This window comes from Micromesistius poutassou (assembly GCF_964030765.1).
Source record: "Micromesistius poutassou genome assembly, chromosome: 9".
Lineage (NCBI taxonomy): Eukaryota > Metazoa > Chordata > Actinopteri > Gadiformes > Gadidae > Micromesistius > Micromesistius poutassou.
In genome coordinates, this window is record NC_140279.1 from 11,910,690 (window position 1) to 11,934,688 (window position 23,999).

A 23,999-nucleotide genomic window follows, 5' to 3' on the forward strand; every position below is an offset into this window, starting at 1 on the left:
TTGGTTGTCATGTCTTGCGTGTGTGAATCATGACTGTGTGTCATAAACAGTGCTTCTTAGGACATGTGACTGACCATGTTAAGAAGGGCATTAACTTAAACACGTTGAATGGATAGTTGATAGCTGATGCCAGTGTGTAAAAGTATTCTTTTTTAATATATGTTTTTTATAATATTGCACACAATGCACATGCAGCATATTGAAGTTGCCTGATTTACCTTGCTTAAAAGCTTTTCCTTAATGTCATACCCCAATAATAAGAAGCCTTAAGTCATCTCAACTGTATTTGAGTTTTTACCTAGTCTGAATCTTCCTGTTATGACTGACTTGTTGGCCTTACTTTAAAAGGATGGATAACGATTTACAGTTGGTAGGCATTTCTGTGATGCACTTTGCATGGTTTCCTTAAGGTTTGTGTATATGTAAATTAGAGTAGGGTAATTTAAGGACTACCACGCTAAACTTAACTTGGGGATATTAATGACAGTGATTCCACTGCTGGCCTATACTGTATGTTAAACTGCCCAACAATCTAGCAACACCACAGGAAATATATTTAGCTTTGCAGATTACTTTTTTGATAATATGCCAGGATGAGTAAAACCAATGTAATACATTAAAACTGAACTATTTTATATTAGATGCTAATCTATTGAATTTGGACTATTCAAGTAATGCAATTGCCACTCTCACTATTCACAACGACAGAAATGCAAAAAGCAGAGAAAGAAAAACGAGAAACAATATATTGCTCTGTCTGTACAGTCTGTACAGTAAGGATGTTCATAGAATCAAGTTCCAAGCACAAACTCAGAACTCATAATATAATACTAATAACATATCTAATTTGTCCAAACAATTGTATGGTAACAATCAAGCATTCAATTATAATTATCAGTGTCAGTCTAATAATCGGGCCATTAGAGGACTGCATAGATTATCACTTGTCATTTATACTCTGGACTTCCATACCCTGTTAGTCTTATTCTCTGGGCATTTCCCCCCCTGAACCAAACTCATCAAGATATAGCAGAATCCGTCGTCACTGCTGTCAGTCATGCTTTCAAAAAAGTCTCGGCCGATATGTATACAAAAATAAAAACAACACATAGTTAATAACGTGGATACAATGACCATTGATAAACACTCATTATTAATTCCACTCAGCTAGAAAAGTCTTACACTATCTGACACACTAACACTTTACATTACATTTCATTCATAGATTTGTGAAGATCCTTCCAAAAGAAAGTGAAGCCAATCCAACATCACAATACATGACAACCCCCAATATGACATCCATAATGCACAGGAATGCCAAATTATAAAGAAATGTACCACTTTAAGTGCGCCTGCTCCCCGCGGGGGGCCCGCGGCGGAGCGGCGTCACTGCGCAGAGCGGTTTGAACCAAAGAGCGGAGTGACCTTCCTCGGCTCTCAGTCTGTAGAGGGGCAGCACTGAAGCACCAAGCCGGCTCCAGCGCACCGAGCCCCCCGCCACAGCCGCAGACATGAACAACAACTTAGCCGGAGATGAAGTCGGGTAAGATCGCTTCAAATCGCGCCGCTCTGCTGACGGGACTTTTAATTAAATCGCAACTTGAGAGCCGAGACCCGAGTCCCCCTCTTCCCGAGCTGTCATCTGACAGCTAACGTTAGCTAGCGAGCTAGGCTAGCGTTTATAGTTAGCCGCATAGCTAGCCTGTGTAAAGTCGACCAAAGAGTGCCCGGTAACACCCCGGGACCGGGCGGTATCCACGGTTACCCTGAAGGCAGGGGAGCATAATGGCATCGAGGGTCGCCCCTTGCAGTGTCGACCCCCCCGGGTGACGCGGGGTCACTTTTAGCGCGGTGTTTGCGGGGTTTAATGAGCTGGAGTGTGGACGTCGCTGCGCTAGCCGAGCGGCTATTAAAGCGAGAGTGGTTCCGGTGGATCCGCCAGCGCGAGGACGTTTAGCGGGCATCGTCCCGGGAGCGGAGCCGCCTTTCGCCGCAGCGCTCAGACACATCACCGGGGGTCACGGTCCTTCACGGGATTACTGTTATGATTAACTTGAATCGATAAACCGGGTTTAGATTGCGTTAAATACAAAGTGCCCGCTTGTGTGGCTGCTGGCTGGTTGAAGCTGTGGTTAAAACTTCTCACCCAGTCAGCATGTATGTGGTCAGCTGTCACCGCTGCAAGATACCGCTGCAAGGGGCTCTGCTCTGCGCTCGCTGGTTCCCCACCATCGCATGCATGGGACCATCGCTGAGCATCTCTGAGCATCCTCCGTGGTTCATCCGCTCGGAAGTTTGTGTGAGCCCGCTGCATGCTGCATGTACGTGGCAGGAGAGGTGGAAACAAGGGGGGTTTGTCGCAACTAAAACAAGCCGTTCGTTGTGAATGACAACCGCGCACCGCCGGCGGTTCACTTGACTGCATGAGAGGTGCAAGCAGCGTTGTGTGTTTGGGTCGATGCAGTAACGTTGGTGGATAGCAAGCCGCCGTTATCTTCTCAGTGTTGATAACTACTGTGTTGTGACTTGGCTGGATGATGAGGTTTCATGTTTTAAATTGGATAATATTGCTTGATTGGAATATGTATTGCCAGGGGGACTCTTGTGTAATTCTTGCTTGTATACTCTGCCAAAACCAAACTTTTCTAAAATATAGCGCTTTGGTGCTATTGGATTTTTAACTGTTTAACATTCATTTAAAGGAAACTGTTTGTGGGTGGCTTAGACTGGAGTACAACACAAGGTGAGTTCACTGTACACAGACCATTTCATTTGCCTACCACAGTAAATTTACATTGCTCTTTGTGACATTTTCTTACAATAGAATTGCTGGTCGCTGGGGCCAGAGTTTATAACACATGATTAATCAGACGTGTAGGTTGTCCTTGTTATTTTTGTTTGTTCTTGTGTTATATGATGCAATGTGTGTTACAAGGTCATGTTATGTTCCGATGCTTGCGTCTATTCAGAGTCCGGTACAATCTCTGTGTCCTCCTCCTCCTCCTCCTCCTCCTCCCGTTTGTCCCAAGAGGAGCTTGTCCGTAGCCCGGAGCATTCATAGCCCTCCTTTTACCCTCGGTTCATTGACCAGCGCAGAGCGAACTTGCAGCAGGCTCGTTCTCACCGAGTTCCTCACAACAGGATGGGTGGCCACAGCCCTGGCTGTATAGGCGTGCTTGTGTTCTCCCCCATACCCCTGGGCCTTTTTAACAAAGCAATGAGAAAAGCAATTACTAAGATTCCCGTTCCGTTTGTTGAAACATGCACGCCCTGCCTCCAAGGGCAAGTGGCGACACTGTATCTCCTTCATGTATACCTCCGTATCATGCGTGGTTGATGGCGGTCGATCAATGCGTTGTGTTCTCGAAGGGTTCCAGTCTTTTTTTAAATAGTTTTTTTTAACGAAGGTTTACATTTGCTAGTTTTACTCTCGCTGCAGCATTCGCTGAAGACCAGTAGACTGCATCAGGATCAGTTTTCTCTAGTAATCTTTGAGGATCCTATAATTTTTCTAATCCTTGTTTCCCATCAGTCACTATCAATTCTGGCGGTAAGGAGGGGGTACAGATAAGACTGTGCATGTATTGATTTTTTCAAATCAACAATATTGATATTTAATTTATAGGTGGTTAATTTGAAAATGTGAGTTGGTTGTCTTAATTTCACCCAAGTGTTTGTGAGCGTTTATTACAGTATATCAGTAACGTATATAGCAGTTATATATTATGACTTAAGTCCTGATTGTGGGCATATCAAATTTGTACATAATCCAATCATAAGAAGGATATAGCATATAGTAGACGATAGTGTAGTGGTAAAGGTGTTTCCATAACCACCCAGAAGGCTCTGGGTTTGAGTCCCCAGATCTGCGGTCTAAATGCAGACGTCCTTGCATTAGTTAAATGACGACGGGGATCGGAATTCATTGCTTCGGATAAAAGTCTTTGCTAAAATTACTAAAATCACAAAAAGGTTAATGCATACACTTAGACACAATTATTTAAATTTCATTGTGAGTGTTAATAATTGTTGTGTGCCACATAAATTGTGTTGGCGTTGTGTACTATTACATACAGCGGTCCCACACTGTAACATACTATTCCATAATGCTGCACCATGCTGTTAAATACCGTGGCGGTAACACGACTGTTGCTCTCTGCTCCTCTCAGAAACGCTGAGGAACTACTTCTCGCAGTATGGGGAGGTGGTAGATTGTGTCATCATGAAGGACAAATCAACAAATCAATCGCGAGGGTTCGGATTTGTCAAATTCAAAGACCCCAACTGTGTACGAACAGTGCTGGAGACCAAACCCCATAATCTCGATGGCAGAAATGTAAGTATCTGAATTGACGGTTGAGAAAGACTGCCGAAGTTTGGCATGTGTCTGAATTTGGCAGATTGCTGGAGTGATGTGAATTTGCCTGTCTGAGCTTGGAGTGTGAATCTGACATTTGAAAATTCATATTTTACTGAAAAAGACGAATGTTGTTCTAGTGTAGGAACTTTAGACCAAAGTCAATGTGTCAAACGCTCTGAACTCGTAAGACCTGAACAATCAATGATGATAAATAATACAGGTCCCTTCAAATTTAATTCAAACAGTGACGTGATAATGGAGTGGTCTTTTGTTATTTTATTGCAATTAATTAAAATGATGCAGTGCGCGTTGAACTGGAGTAATGTATTTGGTATTAACATTGGCTTCATTGTTAAATTATTAACCACTGCACTTCCTTTTATTGTGATCTCCCTAATTGCAGCACGCTGCTATCTGTAATGATTGCTTAGCGTTGGGTCTTATGACGGATAGAGCTGCTCTCGCCTGCAGCTAACAGAACGGGAACCACTTTTTTACCGCTATGTATTTCCCAAATGAGAAATACTGGTTTAAAAGCCAAAATCATGGAAACAGCCAGTTTTAGTTTCTGGAATAACGCATGCAGATTATTCGCTGGAAATCAAGAGGTGATGTCTGTTCCCTTAAAAGAATTGTGCTTCTGTGTCAGCGTGTCATAAATAAACCTGTGCGTGGTTGTCTTGAAGGGCATGCGGTTCATTTATCATACAATTACATGAATGAATACGTGTGGGGAATGTGTGTGTGTGCACCTTTTACATGAGGCCGGCTCAGGAACGTTTGAAGGTGCTTTTCATTCAGTGTTAAGGTCATCCTCTCTTCCTGTCTCTTATCTTTATCTCTCCTCTCCCTTCCACACACTCTCCTTTCTCTCTCCCCTCCTATCGGTGTCTTCCTCCCTCTCTCCCTCACAAACTCTCTCTCTCTCCCTCACTCTCCCCCATCAGATTGACCCAAAGCCCTGTACTCCCAGAGGAATGCAACCTGAAAAATCTCGAACCAAGGAGGGCTGGGTAAGGTGTGTGTGTGTGTGTGTGTGTGTGTGTGTGTGTGTGTGTGTGTGTGTGTGTGTGTGTGTGTGTGTGTGTGTGTGTGTGTGTGTGTGTGTGTGTGTGTGTGTGTGTGTGTGTGCGTTTGTGTCCTCTGCTGAAACTGGGTGTCCGCAGTCGGCCACTCTATTGTCTTGTTAAGGTTGTACCAAATTGACCATAGACCTCACAAAAACCTCTTTGATGTTGAATAGATCCATTGATTTATTATTTTCACGCATGCCACTATATCCTTAGTTATACTCGAAAAATGCATAAATCTCCATTTACATTTACCAAGAGCGTTAAAAAAAAAAAGGTTATTAACTGCCATCTTTAATGTCTGTATAATGAAAAATGTAAATGCAGGCTCCTTTCTCACCTTATTTCACAGCATCCTTCCCCCTTATTCATCGCCACTGTAGTGTTTCCACGTGGTTATAACATGCTCAGAGCAGCGACGTGAACAGCAAACGGCAAAAGGCTCAGAGATAGTGCAGCGATGGAGCCACCAGTGTTCTGTGATGTGTGTAGACCAGTGTTTGCATTGACTTGACATGTTAAGAATAAACCCCAGGGTACCACGCCACGGCCTCTGTTGTGCTGTCGCTCTAGATGAGGGCTCGCTGGCTCCCTCCCCGTGTCCCTCACCCTCGTGTCATTCATTCATTCATTCTCCTTGTTTCATTTCCAAAGCCACCGTGACACTCACACACCCACTCCTGTTCTCTTTCAGAAGGGCAGCAAGGCCGATAGCAATAAGTCAAAGAAGATATTTGTAGGCGGGATCCCACATAACTGCGGCGAGCCCGAACTCAGGGACTATTTCAATAGGTTTGGAGTGGTGAGTATGGCGCCGTGCAAATCAGATTCACGTAGCCTAGCACCGAGGGTCCCCCCTCCCCCCCCCATGTGTGTGACATTGAGCAGGGGTCATTGGTTGCCATAAAAGCAACGGCCAATCGGGTGAGGGGCTGGAGGTGGAAAAGGGGAGGGGTGGGGGGGGGGGCAGAATTAATAAAGTGGATAAAATGGAGTTGGGGATTAATGAATGGTAGAATAATAAAAAGAGAGAGGGGAAGGTGTGTATCCGGTGTGTCCGCTGTGCGCTAAACCACGGCCCCTTGTTTTGCTTTGTTGTCCAAGGTCACCGAGGTGGTAATGATCTATGATGCGGAGAAGCAGAGGCCCCGAGGTAAAAGCTGATCCCTTTCCACCCCCCCCCCCCTCTCTCCCTCCTCTCCCCTTCTCCATACCTCACCATCTTAAATCTCATGACAAACTATTCCGTCACCGCGGGGGGGACAGCACCACCCACAGCCCGTTCAGCCTCGCTGTGTCACACTCATCCCCCCCCCCCCCCCCTTTAACCGCCCCGCCACCGGTGGGGTCCCGGCTGCGCCGACGGGGTTTATAATGAGGAGGAACCGGTGGAAACGCACCGTTATAAACGCTGTGGTACCATACAAGCACATGGCTACTGGCGAGCCCATCGCTGCTGCTCATCACTGCTGCGAGTCATCCTGTGAACCACCTCCATGTCTCCGTTGTGCTGTAACACCTGAAACGACAGCGGCACATTTCCTTTACTGCATCTGTAGTTTAGGTGTATTTCTGAAGCACACAAGCGAGGTGCTCATGAATCACAGCCCTCGCTTAAAATAACGCACTCAACGCGCCGGTCGCTGCATCGTTCACCGTGGGCTGGCCGCGCCGGCCGACCACAGCATTTGCATACCCCCGCCCCCACTACCCCCAAACCCCAACCTCCACGATGTAATGTGATTGGCTGTGTTTTGGTAGCAGTCTTTTGTTGATTTAAGTGCACGACTTGTATACACACTCCCGCGTCTAGCATGGGGCGGTCGTTTGGCCTTATTCGCCTGGCGACCATCTTGGTTCTAAACGCTAGGTGGGTGGGTAGGGGGGGGGCGGTATGGGGGGGTGCATGCGGAATTCTGCATTCAGCCCCCCCGCCCGGCGTGGATTTAGAACAAAGATGGAACGAAGATGGCCGCTACGGTCTATAAGGACACTGAGAGTGAGCAGGCTTCGCAGCGAGTGTGCAGACGCATGCAGGGCAAGCTGCATGGTGTGCAGCAACACACAGCTGTTCCACTCACATACCCACCATACGATTCGAGCCAGAATGACCAAACCTCAAGACTCATTGCAATTCAAAGACATTTTGCAGAGAGTAAAACGTTTAAAGTCTATGCCTGAATATTGCAATGGTATAACGATTGGAGGAATTAAGGTCCATGCAACTGTAGGTCATGCACACTTAATGCTCCACGTTAAATTAGCATGGCTGGAGTTCGCTTGGCAATGACACCCTTTAAACTAGAATTATGCTAAGGCTACACCATCAAGCTCAACACTATCACCTCCATCAAGCCACACAATCTTGTGACCGGTTATATTTGCTGTTCGCACAACGCAACACTGAACATTCTCCTGTCATGTTGTCTGCATTTTACACCCCTGTCTTCAAACCCCATTGACTCTCTTGTGGAGAAACCAAGTGAATAGTTTGTCATCTGGATTTAACTTGATGTAGTGCACAAGTTACGATCATTGCATAATCTAGAATAGATTTAATTGTGTTCTTTTTCACTAAAAATTTGACTTGGAACAACAGAATAAGTTTTCTTTCCTTTTAATTTAGACGTAATTGATGCGTATGTCCTACTTTGGTTTAGTGTGTTTTCTCATTTCTGTAGAAACTTAAGTATTTTTGTAAGTAAGTCCTTCTATTTTTCTTGTCCCTGTTCTCTTTCTGAATGGTTTGAATGTGATTAACTGTCTCTCTTTAAGATTGATCTTTCCTCCTTTTTAGGTTAATGTGCATTGACTGGTACCACAGAGGTACAGGCCAAAAAAACAAAATAAGTTAAAATGTAATACAAATTGCTCACAGTGGGGTTTATACAAAGTTATATCACAGAGTGATGGAGCCACCTGCTTTGAGTCACGGTGGAGTTTGTCCCAGAGTTCAAAACTTGCAGTTCTTTATAAGAGTACAAGTAAAGTTAGTAAGTTGGTTAGGAACACCTTGATTATGACTCATGCCTTCTTCAGCAGCAGTGAACTGCATTCAAGGGTGTATACTCAAGAATAGATGACCCGGGAACAAATACTTCCAACTTGTTCACATTGGCCTTAATTCGGCAAAAAATGTGTGTCGCCGTTTAAATCTGCAGAACTCAAAAGTTCTGAATCGATGGCGAGGTTGTATGCGGTGATGACGGGTCAATGACAGATCTTATTAATAGCAATAGGCCAGCCCGTCTGGGAGCGCCTGGCAATCTATCAGAGGTCTTAAAGTGTTATTTGTCTCGCAGGACCTTTAATTGAAATCAGGTTACGTCCCCAAGTGAAGAGGCGCTCACAGAACCCAGTTCTGCTATTAAAGTAGAGCCGGAAAGTGGATCAACGGAGAGAGCCAGCGGAGTCTCTCTCTCTCTCACTCTCTTGCTCTCTGAAGACTTTATTAGCCACCCCCCCGATCCCGGAGTCAGTAAGAGACTCTTAGAGCCTGTAGTTTAGTACAGACCCCTTGGTTGTGAGTGACAGCCTGTTGTCATGGAGACCTACCTTTTTGACTTTGGTCGACGAGGTATTGATTCTAGAGTGTAAGATCTGTTGATAAGAACTTTGTATACTCCCCATGCACTCACACCAGCAACACTGCAATTAAAATAAAGCAAGCAGCAATGGCCTATATCTTTGTGTTATTCCTGTGAGCAGTACTAGTGATTTAGCATTTTAGGCTTATCCTGGCTTACTCAAAAATGATAAGATCTTTTTCAATTTGGGAAAGCTTGGAGAAAGCTTTTAGGCCGTGTAAATCTTCTGTTTCCTCATGATTTTTGTTCTGCATTAACAATGGTTGCTGACAGTGTGTGCTGTGCAGCGACATACCAAGGGACAGATCAAGGCGGGGTTTGGATGAAACGGCATGAAGTCAAACAAACGTGTATTGGAACAATTGGCACCTTGAACACAATTAAAGTGACCTTGAGACGATGTAGTTTATTGGCCACTTCACCTGCCATCCCGTGGATGACAAACACTCTGTATGTTAAGTCTCGGGTTTAGACCCCCCACGGTGTAGTGAGGGTCCCCCCTCGGCCCTGCGACCTCATCCGAACCCCCGCGGGCCCCCCGGGGCCCTGTCTTGACAGATCCCCCTCTCTGCTGACGCCCAATACTGTTCTTCATCTTGTGTTGTCACAACCCCTGCTACCTTGATTCACTCTTGGTCGTTGGCTAGGTTTTGGATTTATTACTTTCGAGGCCGAGCAATCAGTGGACCAGGCTGTCAACATGCATTATCACGACATCATGGGCAAAAAAGTGTGTAGTTGTAGTTTTATTTTACCCCTCGAGACCAACGGAGGCTTGGGCGACTGGTCAGGACGGATTGGCTTAAGGCGCTATGCTGTGGTAGACTGGCCCATCGCGCTACTCCCCAGTACGTGTGTATTGATGGCACGAAATAATTAGATTACTGTACTCTATAGATACATAATGAATCTCATTTTTTCATTTTGTTGGACCATTTTTAAGCATTAACACCAGCATAAGGTTTAGATTAAGGTTTACGATAAGTTGCTAGTTTATTAGTATAAATATTTCATAATATTTCAGATGAAGCGATAATTAAAGCTTTACAGAATCCAATGTCGCCCAAGGCTTGGTGTAAACTGACCTCTCCTTTAGGCTGTGCAAATTGCTTTTCATATTTAAATTCCCTTGGTAAAAAATCCAAAAAATCCTCTGGGTTCTGATATTCACCGGCAATTACAAGGTCAAAACAATTATTAAAGGATTATTATTGAGAATCACCTAAAGGATTGGTCATTTATCAGTTTTGTTTCATTTCTGTTTTGTTGGCAGGTCACTTGTTTTTTGAGTTACACGCCAACATGTTTGAAATGTTAACTAAGTGACCTCAATTGAAGAATCTCCACACTGTGTCAGCCCATCCCCGCATTCAATTGTGCGTTTGATTTATCCCCCTGGGTGTGCCAGATTGTCGAGTGCTTGCGGTATCCAGGGAGAAACGATTCCTACGCTGTATCAACCGACTTGTATATATCGTCCTGTATTACTTTTCTTGTAGACCAACATTGCTGTCACATTGAGAGGCAAACTGTAAAATATTCTATATTTATACGTCTAGACAAAGCAGGGGACTTAGCAGCAGTTTAACACCATAGATTCATTACTCCGTCCCCAGTGAGGCGTTTACAACCTCAGCCGCTCATACCCACACTACCAGAGGAAACAAACTCAGAAGCACATGCAGCCTCTCTCCCACCCTCCACTCCACACAGACAGACAGCCGTGATTTATCTCGTAAAAAAAAAAATCTAACGAGTCAAACTTTCTTTTCACGCCTTCAATCTCGAGTCATTCATAACCAAGCTGATGGAAAATGAGTCACCAGGGTGGCTCGGCTGTCCTCATCAAATAAAACGTTACTTAGTCCCAGCTGGCGTTAAAAAAACACACACACACACACGCTCTCATTAGCGCGTAACTGATCCAGCTGTACCTGTACACCCCCCCCCCCACCGGTCCGCTCCCCAGCAGTAGCGGCCGCGGCTCCCCGTGACATTGGCCTGCTTTCCCGGGAGCAAACGGCCCGACGCTAGCCATTGTTCTTGGGTTGACATTACCATGCGTTGGGACTTGAGGGAGGCTGGGAGATATGAGTTACAAAATTAGAAATGGGAACACATCAAACTGCGGCACAAATCCCCGCGCCGCTGCTGGGGACGGCGCAGGAGTCACGGTATCCATCAACTCGAAAGCCCGCGAGAGACCCACGGGAGACGCCGCGCAGGTATAGCGGCACTGGGAGTAGCCGCCGCGGCGCTGCCAGGGAACATGTGCGTGTAATTAGGTCGACAGAGAAGGAAGAGGGGAGGCAGGGAAAATGGCAACACCTTAAAGCTGGGAGGAATTTGCCATTCGTTCTCCTCTCCCGCAAGGTGACCCCAATAACTCAACCCTTTCAGTCTATTTCTGGACCGCCCCCCCTCTCTCTCTCTCTCTCTCTATCTCCATCTCTCTTTCTCTCTCTTAGTCCTCAGCCTCCTTCACTGCTCTGGTTAACTGCTAGTTTATTTGATAAGAGCCTGAAAGTTTTTTACTAGGCCACGTGAAAACGGAAGGCAAATGGCTGAGATGTGTGGGCGGGTTGTGAGGATAAACTGTCAGACCCTCGAGAAGGGATGATTGGTGGAATGCTGCCAATTAGCCCAGTCACCGTGTACAGTGATGGTTGCGCTGCTGGTCGTGTGAGATGGATTCAACAAGGAAGAAGTTTTATACTAGGAAGGCGACCACATAAATAATACAAAGCGAAAGTAACAGAATATTCTCGCTGTAGGTCACACACTTTTAGATGCGATTAGATCTAGTTTAGTCCGATGGGTTTTGTTGCATATTTGCAACAGTGTGCCTTTTGAATTCAACGATGATATATTCGTTTTTTTTACTCGTTTGACACAGTATGAAGATTCAATTTGAGATTGTCTTAAATGAACAGTTCAACTGTATATATATATGCATGTGTAACTTAATCTGTTAGCTCATCCGTACAAATATCTCTCTTGATGCTTCCCCCCCCCCCCCCCACCCCCCTTAAAACTTTACCTCAACTCATATGCAAATTTGATTATTAAAGCATTAGTAGGAGACAGGTAAGTCTTAATCTTCCAATTTATGTATTTTATCAGAAAAACGGAAATTAGTCAAAGGAAAGTTACATTTCTATGTTTCTCAGGTACATACTCATATCATCAATTTTGCTGTACCGTTTCCCTGATTCCCAAGTACCTTTTTTAACACTCTTTGCATCCTCTCAGCATTGCTGTACAATGCATTGCCTTTCCAATTGGTTTGGGGCGTACCTGAGACACATAGCACCACAGCTGTCCAACACATCCAGCGATAGTCACGCTAGTCGTCCTATCGACACATCGGGCCAACATTGACACCGTATTAGTATTTTAAAACCGAGCCTTTCTCAAGCTGCCCTAGAGAGAACTCTCATTGTCATTGGCTAGGACTGAGCTGTGTTAGACTAGGGCGTCCTTCAGCCGTCGCACACGGGGGCCTCGCAAAAATGTCTCCTCCTTGTCCTTTGTCCAGGTGGAAGCCAAGAAGGCGGAGCCTCGCGACAGCAAGGCCCCTGGCCAGCTCGGCCCCGGACAATGGGGCCCAAGAGGCATCTTGAGCACGGCTAATGGTTGGACGACACAGCCTGCCCAGGGCTGGCAACAGACTTACGGGCCACAGGGTGAGTGGGAATGGATCCCAGAGCACAGAGAATAGACCCAGCCCCCCAACCCCACTCCCCAGTTCTGTCTCCACTGGCCTCCATGCGTTACAAAGACCCTCTGTTTCCTAGGCGCTACTCCCCAGAAAACATGACCCTCTCTAACCTAAGCCTCACATGCACCCTTACCCTCTAACGCCTCATGATCAGAATCACCTTTAGCCAAATCACCTAAACTCAAACCATTTTGGACTTTATACCCAAACAAAGCCAGTCTTAACTTAACTTGTGCTATGGAAATGAATTCCTCTTTTTTTTCCCCATCCTGTCAATATTTCACTTCTGTCCTTCTCAAACGAAACCTTTGCTTTCTTTTTGTCTTAAGGAGTGTGGGTGTCTACTACTGGTCAAGCCATAGGTAGGTTACCGGCATGTATCTAGGTCTTGTGTCGTTAGAGAGAGATCCTCTTGCCTTTTCACTCCTTGCCCCCTCAGTTCTCTGTCCACCGATAGCAAAAGGACTGCTAAATCTTGTTATCACTGTCTTGTTCACAATAGCTGCAGCAACTGATAATTCTTTGCACGTTTGGGACAGATGGCAGCCTTGAACGGGTGCTAGCCCCCTTCTGCTATTGGTTAGGCTAGCTCTGCTTTCTCAAGCCCTGAAGACATTTTCATGGGGGGATATCACTGCATGTGTGGACAGACTGGTCTCCTACCAGTGGCTCGACAAAGCCTTTACAAGCTGCTGTGAACCAGCTATGGAGTCCTATCCTGAATATGTTATGTTGAGTCTGAAGATGAGTTTATTTCTGTTTTAAATAGTTAATGTAAGTCAAGTTTTTGTAAGTCATGTTTTATTCATGTGTTTAATCATGTATCACTTGTTACAAACAAATACACTGCTTAACAGTGGGGGACTTGGAAGAGAGCTAAACAGGTACAAACAAGCTTATGTAAATACACGTACAGGTTCAGTTAACATAAAATAGTAAGAAGCAAATTATTACGTAATGCTAGTCTCTATTTGTGACACGAGTAGAGATGGGAGTAACTAACAGCCCTTGAATCCTATTGACAACGTTTGAGTTTGGAACACATTGGAACAGAAGATTGAGCCCATGGCCCTAATCAACAATGCTGTGCGTTCTCGGTGTTATAACACGCTTTAAAATACGTTTTCTAAAACATGTTTTAGATATATCAACAGATGGAGCTGTTCAGATCAACAAAATAAGATCAACTTTTAGTATCAGAGAATATGTTTGCCAGTACCAATGTACATATTGTGGTGTCTTGGCATTCTTTCAGGATAGAAATACATATAAATATAAATAATGAATATAAATGTTTGTGCGATCAAACCACTGATCTGCGTTCACACGAGAGTCCCCTCTTCAGCGATCTTTAAAGCTCAGTTGGTATGAGGGGCCAGACTAGACCAGACAATTATTCATGAGGGGGGCATTAGGGATAGTCTAGTGGTTAGGTTTTATTTATGCAGTCTACCTGACGGCCCTTGAGCAAGACGGCCTGTCCTCAGCTGCTTCTTAATGGCGGGAATCTAAACGCCCCCACAAGTCACTTCTGATTGAACACTTCTGCTCAAACGAAGAAGAAGAAGAATTTAAAGTTCTCATGCAGGAAACACTTCTCAATGTGAGGTTATTCCGAGAACAGCTCTTCCATCTCACTCCCCCGGCATGGCCGTTTAAACAAAGAAGAACAAGGAATCAAAAAGTCAATATTTAGTAAAGACATCCACGCAGACGGCGCTCTCACGCTGTTGGAGCGGAGCGCGTTGTGAAGTGGGTCAGACGCCAGCGGAGGGGAGCCGGGGGCTTTATAACCCTCAGCACAGAGGGGGCGGAGTCAGGGGAGGGAGTAGTCTCAGCACATAGGAGGCGGAGTCACATCACATAGGTGGAATCAGGAGAGCCGGGGCTTAATAACCCTCAGCACAGAGGGGGCGGAGTCGGGTGGGAGGAGTCTCAGCACATAGGAGGCGGAGTCAGGGGAGGGAGGAGTCACAGTACCCAACACATAGGAGGTGGAGTCAGGAGAGGGCGGAGTCACATCACAGGTGGAATCAGGAGAGCCGGGGCTTAATAACCCTCAGCACAGAGGGGGCGGAGCGAGGAAAGGGTGGAGTCAGAACACAGAAGGGGGAGTCAGGGGAGGGAGGAGTCACAGCACCCATCACATAGGAGGCGGAGTCAGGAGAGGGCGGAGTCAGGGGAGGGTGTAGTCACAGCACAGAGGAGGTGGACTCAGGAGAGGGCGGAGTCAGGGGAGGGCGGAGTCAGGAGAGGGTGTGGTTACCCAGCGGTTCTCAGAGACCTCAGCAGAGCGGAGCGTTATCGCCGCTCGCTGCCAGTCGGCTTTTAACGTCGTCGTGGTGTGGAGGCTTGGATTGAGGATGAATATTATCTTGCACTGCAATCACTCCAATTATGCACTTCCCTGCCTCTGATTCAAAATGAATACTTTAATCATCATTATGATACTTTCATCATTTTGAATGTTATTTAAAAATGTTCCAAATTAGTATACATATTTATTTACTGCAGGCAAGGTGACTTTATTTATACAGCACTTTTCAAACACGAGGAAGACTCTAAAAACACAAAGTTGTATTTTGTGTAGTTTGTAACTTTTTCCTTGCATCAAGATTCTGGTAGATTCTGTAATCTGACCTAATATTACCTCAAGTGTCTATGTGTAAATCTATACTGTAATAGATAATAAACAGAATCCCTTATTATTATTATTATGATGATGATGATGATGATGATGATTATTAATGAGTCCCATTGTGGTGGTTCCAGGAGGGTACGGCCCGCCTCTGACCGCAGGGAGGGCCAACCCCGCCCAGCCTCCGTCTCCCTTCAACGCCTTCCTGGTGACCACCCCGGCCGGCAGCTTCGCGGCCCCCCAAGGCTACCCCCAGCAGGCCTACGGCACCACAGCCCCCTTCGGTCAGTACCCCACACCGTCCTCACCACACACACCGCCATGGAGTTGTTTGGGAATCGAACCCGGTACCTCGTCTGGGAGCAGAACACACCGCCCCGACAAAGGGGCGGCATGTGGCTCAGGAGGTAGGCGTAACCAGAAGGTCGCTAGTTCGATCCCCGGCTCCTCCTGGGAATGTGTCACGGTGTTGCTCCCGACGAGCTGGCTGTCGCCCTGCGTGGCTGACACCGCCGTCGGTGTGTGTGTGTGTGTGAATGGGTGAATGTGAGGCGATATTGTAGAAGCACTTTGAGTGGCCACTGGTTAGAAAAGCGCGGTATAAATGCAGTCCATTTACCGTTTTTGTTCTGATCAAGCTCTCAGATATCGAGGGCTGTGTCGTTGTTCATTCATAAAATGGTAATGGCTCGTCAAATGGCCGGTCCCTGCGGAGGACCGGTGTCTGGTGGTTCCGATCACGAGCGCTTTGATTGGGCGAAACACCGCGGAGTCAGGGGGGATGGGGGTCATAAGGTGGAACCACCGGTTCTGTCCAGTCGTGTCCAGTACGGTCACAACTGGACAGAACGATATGTACTGGTCTGGGACACAGAATCACCTTCTCAATCAACCTTCTCTCTGAGTCTGTATCCCTGGATGGTGGTTACAGGGAACAGGGGCTTCACAGGCACACGTTATACGACATACCATCTAATCCCATATCTAATCCTTACATCCTACAGAGAGTTTGATGAGAGTATGATGATAATGCTGTCTAATCCTTATCCCAGGGACTCAAACACTGTTATATGACAGAACGTAGTAACAGAGTAGAATAATAATACATCTAACCCTTATCCACGTGACTCAAACGCTGTTCTACACCAGTACATATTAATGGAGTGTAGAACTATAAATCATTAAGACATTTCATTTGTTAATTAATCAATAATGAAGTGTTTATATTTTCACACTGCAAGTGAATTACTACCGCTAGTAGTTAAGTAGTTAGGCTGAAGCTTTTATCTGAACAACGTGTCATTAAGCCAGGGGTTAGGGCGTCTTGCTCAAGGGCTGCGGGCAGTGAGGAAGGCGTGGCCGGTGAAAACCAGAATCATCACCTCACAATCTATTCCACAGGGTACAGCTTCGCGGCGCCTCAAGCTGACCAGTACGCCCAGCAAGCCGTCCCCCCCCCCAGCACTCCAGGAGCGGCTCAGCTGGGATTCGCACCCGCAACCACACCTACTCAGGACTTGAGCAAAGCCCCCACGGGGCAGCCCGACTTCCCTTATAGCCAGTATGGTGAGTAAAGGAACCCAGCGCGCCTCCGAAAAAAAATACCTGGTCTGCAGTTTTATCTATCTGTTTATCTTTTATTTATCACTTTGTGTTTGTGATGGCCGTGCGGTGCCGTACGCCTTGCTTCGGTGTTCAAACCATCAACCCTCAGCCCACACTGGAGCAGGGTGGAGGCCCTCTCGGCCTCCATTTAGTTCACACGGCGCTACACATTATGCTTCCCCGTGCACATGACGCACACACCCCTCTGGCTGTGCCATGAAGACACTGCGGACTCCCGCTCCGGCCCCGCCCCTGGCCCCACCCCCTCTCCACCCAACCCCCCCCGCCCGGGCCGTGAGGCTCAACCAATCACAGTAAGGTTCCCCCCGCCGCCCCGCTGCTCTCCGGATTGGTTTAGGATAAGGACGTCATGGTTGGTTTGAATTAGATCATCCTGCATCGCAGTTTACAGTATACTTACTTTTTTTTATCGTTTGTTTTTGGGGATTTTTGGTGCGTTGTGAGGACGTTAGGATAGGACTTAAAGTGTGTGATTTCTTTGTGTAGCCGCCCGTCCTCTTCCTCCTGCTGATGACTCTGCTTCGGTCTCCTGTGTGTGGCATGACAGCTGCTGCATGGCTGTGTTCCCCCACCCCCCCCCACACCACACGCAAGCACTTGTACATGCTCACACTCACACGCAAATACAAGCACATGTGCACGCACTCACACAAACACACACACACACACACATACACGTACAGTATGCACACCTCACACATCTAAGCACATGCACATGCAGACACACACACACACACACACACACACACGTACAACACGCACACTTATATGTACGCCACACAAGCACACACACACTAGCCCAACCTCTCCAGTCAAACAATCAGGCTACTTCTATCTCTCTCCGCCGCAGGCATCACCTCCATTAACTAGCTTCACAGTCTTGCATAAAGCTTTTCTCTCCCCCCGTTTCACATTGATTCATTCCTCTGTGATATAAGTTGGTCGGTTACAGACTCTCTCTCTCTCCAGGATTAGTGTTGAGCTTGTGTGGGATAGTGCCCTTGGGCCTCTTTGTGGCAGGATCCTATTGGTTAAAGAGTTACTCCATGTGTGCTGCCATCTAATGGTCAAAAAGGGGATTAATTAAGTACAGTTTTGTTTTTTATTGATAATTACTTATTTATAATAGGACTGTTCATGGAATATTGAATTGACTCTTACCTTGTGTTATATATTTTTTAAATCTTTTAGAATCTCAGAGAAACTGAATTCATAAATAAAATGATTATTAAAACAAACGATTTAATTTGGTTTACCTGTAAAAGAACGATTGAGTGGTGAGGTTAGCAATGCCACAAATGATAACTTTTGATGGATAGATTATAACCTTCCAGTGGCTGCAAATTATTATTAGTATTTTAACTTCATGTGTACTTAATTAATCCCAGATGAGAAATTGAAATATATGCTGAAAATGAATACACAATAATGGAATAATGGAATCTTGTACATTTAACCTACACAATGTGACTGTTTTTCTCCAGCAATTAAAAAGAATATCTGAACTAGAAACTCAATCCATCCAGGGAATAATCTCTAATTGATGACCAGCTATTGTCATTTGCCCCTCCAGTCCATGTGCAATATTATACAATTTTATATAATTGACTATGTAAGGGAGGCATGACATTAAGATTGGGTTAAATAAATTGGTTAGTTGGTGGGTAAACCTTCGAGAACCTTGGGGAAAACGAGGACAACTCAATATAAATGCATTCTGAGGCTAGTGGAGAAATGGAATTCAGGACAAGAATGCACTTTCATGGTTTCCAAAGCTTCTAGAATGTTTACCCACCCAGCTAACGAACACGGCCGCTGGGTGGATAAGCACTATGAAGGGCTGTTCTGTTCATTCATGCTTCATGCTGTGAGCTCCCTCTAAGCAAACCATTGGTTTCATGGGTGGAGTCTTACCGCTACCGATCTACACAGGATTAAATAAAAGGCAGAATAACTAGTATTATAGCTGAAGGGAAGGCTCAGCTGACTGAGATGCAGCCTGTACTGTAGTCGCTGGGGCTTCAAGATGGCAGCTAAAATCATTACTCTGTTTTCCAGACCCAATTCAGCAGATCAGTCTACCATCGGCTTAGTTTATTTATCACATTATCATAACCTTATTGATTATATCCACCTATCACGGCTCAAAGTACAGTTTAAGTAAGTGTTTAATTTGGGATGTTGTCTGGGAGTGTTTAAAAACATTTTGCTAGTTGAGCGCCCTCTTGTGGTTGTCTGTTGACATCGCAAGCTTTTACTGGTTTAAAGGTCCGGTGGGTAGAATTCAGCTGGCCAATCGCGGTGGGGTTGCAGATTGTAACCAACTGAATACCAACAACACAGGATATTTCAACAAAAGTAGAGAGATGCTCGTCTTCACTAGGCTATATGAGGCGCGTCCGAGAGAGTTCATCTTCTCGGACACTTATATACGTATATAACCCCACGGCGTGTGGATGTGTGAAGCTCCGTCCTGCCAGTGGTGGATGTTGATATCACAGCCTGGGGAAGGTCACTCTTCTAGGACCCTTCCTTTATCACGCCAGGCTGCGTGTGGCTGTATGGAGCTTTGTTTAGCCTCTGGTGGATTTTGATGTCCAAGAGAGGGCAAAGCTTCTCAGACACTTATAGTACAACACCACAGTGTGTGTGTGCAAAAGTATCACAAATGGGTCGGAGCCGTGGGGGTAACACGCCTCCCTCATTCCTAGAATTCTTGGTCAAAATGCTTTTTTTGGGGGGATTGAATCAAAAACACGTTTTCACTAGAGCCGCTTGTCCATTCTGGGCTACCGTAGAAACATAGCGGTGCAACATGGCGGCCCCCATGGCAGAGAACCCTCCCCCTATGTAGATATTACCGTGAATATTAAATTCCCTTACTGCAAAGTCAGTTCTGTTAGATGCCACTTAATTCTACATGCAGCCCCTTTAAAGTGAGAGTGGTTTATGTTGAAGGGGAATGGGTGTCCATCTTGTTTAGTGTTTTCAGCTCATCTGCTTCTCACACACGCACACACACGCGCACACGCACACGCACGCATGCACGCATGCACGCACATGCACACGCACACGCACACACACTTTAAAAGAACACACGGTTCCTTTCAAACACATACACAACCCTCTTAAAACATATAATTTCAAATAGCACACACACACACACACACACACACACACACACCTCACGCTCTGTTGTTTTCATTTCCAGATGCAGCTGATGCTCAGTGCTGAGTTAGCAGAGTTAGAGCAGTAGTCCTCCCAGGCAAACCATCAGCACTGAAGTCTAAATATACATAAAGATCCCTGCTAGCTGAAGCCATGAATCCAGGGTGTGGGGTAATAGGGGGGGGGGGGGGGGGGGTGTCCGGTAGTATCTGGGTTCAGTCAACCTGGTCTCCTCATCTTCCTGATAGGGCTGGGTACCTACCCCCAGGACCCCTCTGCCTACGGGCCCACGCGCACCTCTCACTGTAATGGTCAGGATGGGCAGGCAGGATGTAGTGCAGGTAGGTGCCAGCGTTGTCTCCACCGACCACACACCCACGTAGCAAACTGTTAGAGCTGTAGAGCTGCCACCCATCCCTCCTCCTCCTCCTCCTCCTCCTCCCCTCCTCTCCTCGATCTCTACTTGTGTGCGTTGCATGTACATCCTGCGTGTCCATGCAACGCACAGCAAAGTGCTGAGTATAGTAAAGTACAGCTGTGGGCCTCTCATCTATCAAGTTTGGGGAAATGCTGTTTAAACAATCTGAATGTTTTGTTTTGTTTGCCCTGACGTCCTTGTTGAGGTTGGCTGTGGTTTTACTATACAAAGCTATACATAGCCCGCGTCTGTGCTTTTTTATTCCCTCACTCGCTCTCGCTCTCTCTCCGTCTGGACTGCTTTAGCTGCTGTAAAACCAAAAGGATGATCTAATTGTCAGAGTGTGTTGTGTAGTTGCAGCTGCCTCGAGTCCATTCACTCATTGGTATTACCCCCACCATCACCACCACCACCACTGTATTCCCATCTCTGCATCATAGCTGAAGGGGTGAGACTCAAAGGTAGATCATTCAAGGACACGAAGCTGCCCATCAATTTCAGATTTCTGTTAGCGATTCATCCTGCTTGTGGTCCGGTCGGGACCTGTCCTGATCTCTCAAATCTCCTGATCTCCTTCTCATTTTTCAGGGTGCTTCCCTTGGGTACCCCTTAAGAAATATTGGATAGCTAGCTCATAATTTTTAGATTTTTTTTAATTTTTTTTTCCTCTTCCTCCTCTGCCTCTTATCTTTTTGTATCTTGTCTCTCCATCTCCGCTGTCTATTTTTCTCAATGAAATTAAAGTGTTGTTAATCTCAGCTCTTAAAGGGGTGGATGTCCCAAGGCGGAAAGTGTACAGCGGTCACTTTGCTGGTAAAAGTGTTGGTTTACTTTGGCTTTGCGTTATCTTTCTCCCCACCAGCCGCAGTGAGCGGGTTAGGAGTCACGAGAAATGACTACCTACCACTGAGATTGAAGTCTTGAAATTAAATTAAACAGTTGGTTGGTGGAAGGACCTCCACCAGACATTTTAACTGGTGGAGGACGGACAAAAACGGAGTAACCACGCTTTCTTCCCTGGGCATCCATCTGTGCTGTCAGTTGGCAGAGGGAAATGTCTCCACCTAGTGGCTGAACGGTGGCATATATAAGTGGTTCCTGCACTCCTCTCTAGATAATGATCATAGGCATTGTTTTCCTTAATGACCCCCACAACCATCACCACCACTACGACTGTAAACCAGTCAATTCAACTCAATTAAAACATTCACTGCGACGCAACAACTCCACGCTACATGCGCGGAATTCATTTGATTTTGTCCAATCAATTGAGTTGCGGAAAAAATCTCACGACAAAAAAGGGCTCATGCAAGGAATCCAATCCAATCCAAAATGCTCGGCATCACGTAAGACTACCTGAAACGTATACTGTGATCAGTGACCGCCTGTAACTGTCATCTTGTTAAAAGAACAGATTGGTCACCTGACCCTTTGTGTGTGTGTGTGTGTGTGTGTGTGTGTGTGTGTGTGTGTGTGTGTGTGTGTGTGTGTGTGTGTGTGTGTGTGTGTGTGTGTGTGTGTGTGTGTGTGTGTGTGTGTGTGTGTGTGTTTCAGGTTACGGCCAGGACCTGAGTGCGTTCACCACCCACACGTTCGCCGACCTCAGCCAGCAGACGGCGTCCTACGGGGCCCCGGGCCCCCAGGCCACCGCCGTGGCCCAGTCGGCCGCCACCGCGTTCGGCCGTGGCCAGAACCACAACGTCCAGGGCTTCCACCCCTACCGCCGCTGACCCCTGACCCCCACCTTGTCCCCGCCCCCCACCCCACCCCCATCGCCGCCGCCACCCCCCCCCTCCCCTCGCCCCTGCTCCCGCCGCCACCTCCCTCCCCCCCGCCCCCATCGCCGCCGCCACCTCTTCTTCTTCCACCTCTTCCTCCTCTTCCTCCTCGTCTTCCTCCTCCACAACCAGACGTTCTCGCGTTCCAGCGTTCAGTTCACGGAAAAAAAAGAAAAAGAGAAAACTTTAAAAAAAAAACTACAATAATTTAACCGTCAGGGAAACACAGGAGCTGTTTGTTGCGTTGCGTTTGGGGGAATGCTGTTGGGTTTCTGTTGATGCACACCGTAAATGTGAAACTGAGAACGTCGTCCGAAAACGCGGGACTCCAGCTAATTTCTGTTAGTTTTCAGAGGAAAGAGTGAAAGGAAATGAGTCCCGTGTGTTTTACTGGAGAGATGAGCTGAAAGACGCTTTTACCCGTACCCCCTCCCCCATGTTTTATAGTAGAACTTTACTACTTTGCAATAATTTTGATTGTCTGTCCAGTCACTAGCACAGAGCCTATATGTAAAGAGACTTGCATATGAATATGAATATTTATGATGGACAGAAACACAACAGGGTCTCAAGTTTCCTCAGCTTTAAATTCTAGGGAAATGTGTTCTTATTTTTCATTTGGTGGATTTTGTTTACTCTCTGAGCCTTTATTTTAAAGTTTGTTTAAAATGAAAAAGTATGAATATATATTATACACAAACTGTGCAATTTTTTAAAAAGAGAATTTTGTACGATAAATGTACACTTTGCTTGTTTTTTTATTTAAAGATGTAGAATTCCCTCAGGTGGCTGTTTGGGTGCATTTTGCACTTGTGCTAAAAGAAAGGATAACCTATTTCAAAATAAAAGTTTTAAAGATAATTACATGTTTTTTGTGAATTGGAAATGCTTCTATGGAAAAGGGTGTAAAGCTTTTGGGACAATTCCTTTTATCAGTATATTTCAAGGTACGGTTCCTTGTTTGTTGGTCTTATCTTAGCTACCGACACTAAAATCCGTGCCATGGTAAGTAAATGTATTTATGGAAGTCTAATTGAAAGTAATCAATGGAATTGCTTATAATTGTATTGACCCAAGTAACTTTCTGTTAACTGCCATTCGGACTGCTGATGTGCTGAGCCCAAAATATCAATGTATACTTTAAAGTACACCTAATTACAAATGCAATACCTCGATTAAGTAGAGCACTACCACATTGTTTCTAGTTTTCACATACATAGCTTGTTTTATACTGTAAACGAGGAAGTAGCTGCATTGTCTTTATTTCGTGTTTCAGATTTCCTCCGCCAGGGGGCAGTGCTGCTGCAGCCCAGGTAAATCGGAACGCTGGCGTCTGAACTGAAGTATCTTCCTGCTCTCAGAAATAAGGGTAATCGTGAAATCTAATAAGGAAATGGTGGATTGAATAGACATTTTGTGTTCTTTGGAAAACAGTTGAACACGTTGTCCAATTTTTTTTTTTACGTATTTGGGGCTATATTTTACATATTTGGGGCAGTTGGTGGACTGCTTGGCATTATTCTAAAAATACTACAACTATAAGCCCAGAACACACAGACGTTGTTTTGACACTTCTTTTTGTAATCAATATTTATTCAGGTATAAATACAATATCTGTTAAAGTCCACAGTAT

General features: G+C 45.8%; 1 protein-coding gene across 3 annotated transcripts; it reads left to right on the top strand.

The window, feature by feature from the left end:
• The first annotated feature begins 1,425 nt into the window (after positions 1 to 1,425).
• Positions 1,426 to 23,217, top strand: dazap1 (DAZ associated protein 1). Of its 3 annotated transcripts, none has more exons than XM_084472472.1 (12): positions 1,426 to 1,543; positions 2,703 to 2,743; positions 4,170 to 4,336; positions 5,308 to 5,373; positions 6,125 to 6,232; positions 6,535 to 6,583; positions 9,665 to 9,747; positions 12,556 to 12,703; positions 13,068 to 13,100; positions 15,511 to 15,660; positions 16,778 to 16,942; positions 22,143 to 23,217. In XM_084472472.1, exons 1-12 carry the CDS (start codon positions 1,512 to 1,514, stop codon positions 22,316 to 22,318), a joined length of 1,218 nt encoding a protein of 405 aa, XP_084328598.1. In that variant the 5' UTR covers positions 1,426 to 1,511; the 3' UTR covers positions 22,319 to 23,217. The 3 variants fall into 3 exon arrangements, with proteins under 3 accessions (XP_084328598.1, XP_084328599.1, XP_084328600.1); XM_084472473.1 differs by having other exon boundaries at positions 6,128 to 6,232; XM_084472474.1 differs by lacking the exons at positions 6,125 to 6,232; positions 6,535 to 6,583; positions 9,665 to 9,747.
• Positions 23,218 to 23,999: the final 782 nt, after the last annotated feature.

Excerpts from the sequence above, each read along its gene's own strand:
- dazap1 (XM_084472472.1), top strand. The coding sequence starts at position 1,512 with ATGAACAACAACTTAGCCGGAGATGAAGTCGG. Across the intron at positions 9,748-12,555 it reads ACGACATCATGGGCAAAAAA|GTGGAAGCCAAGAAGGCGGA; the intron begins GTGTGTAGTTGT and ends TCCTTTGTCCAG. Across the intron at positions 12,704-13,067 it reads ACAGACTTACGGGCCACAGG|GAGTGTGGGTGTCTACTACT; the intron begins GTGAGTGGGAAT and ends TTTTGTCTTAAG.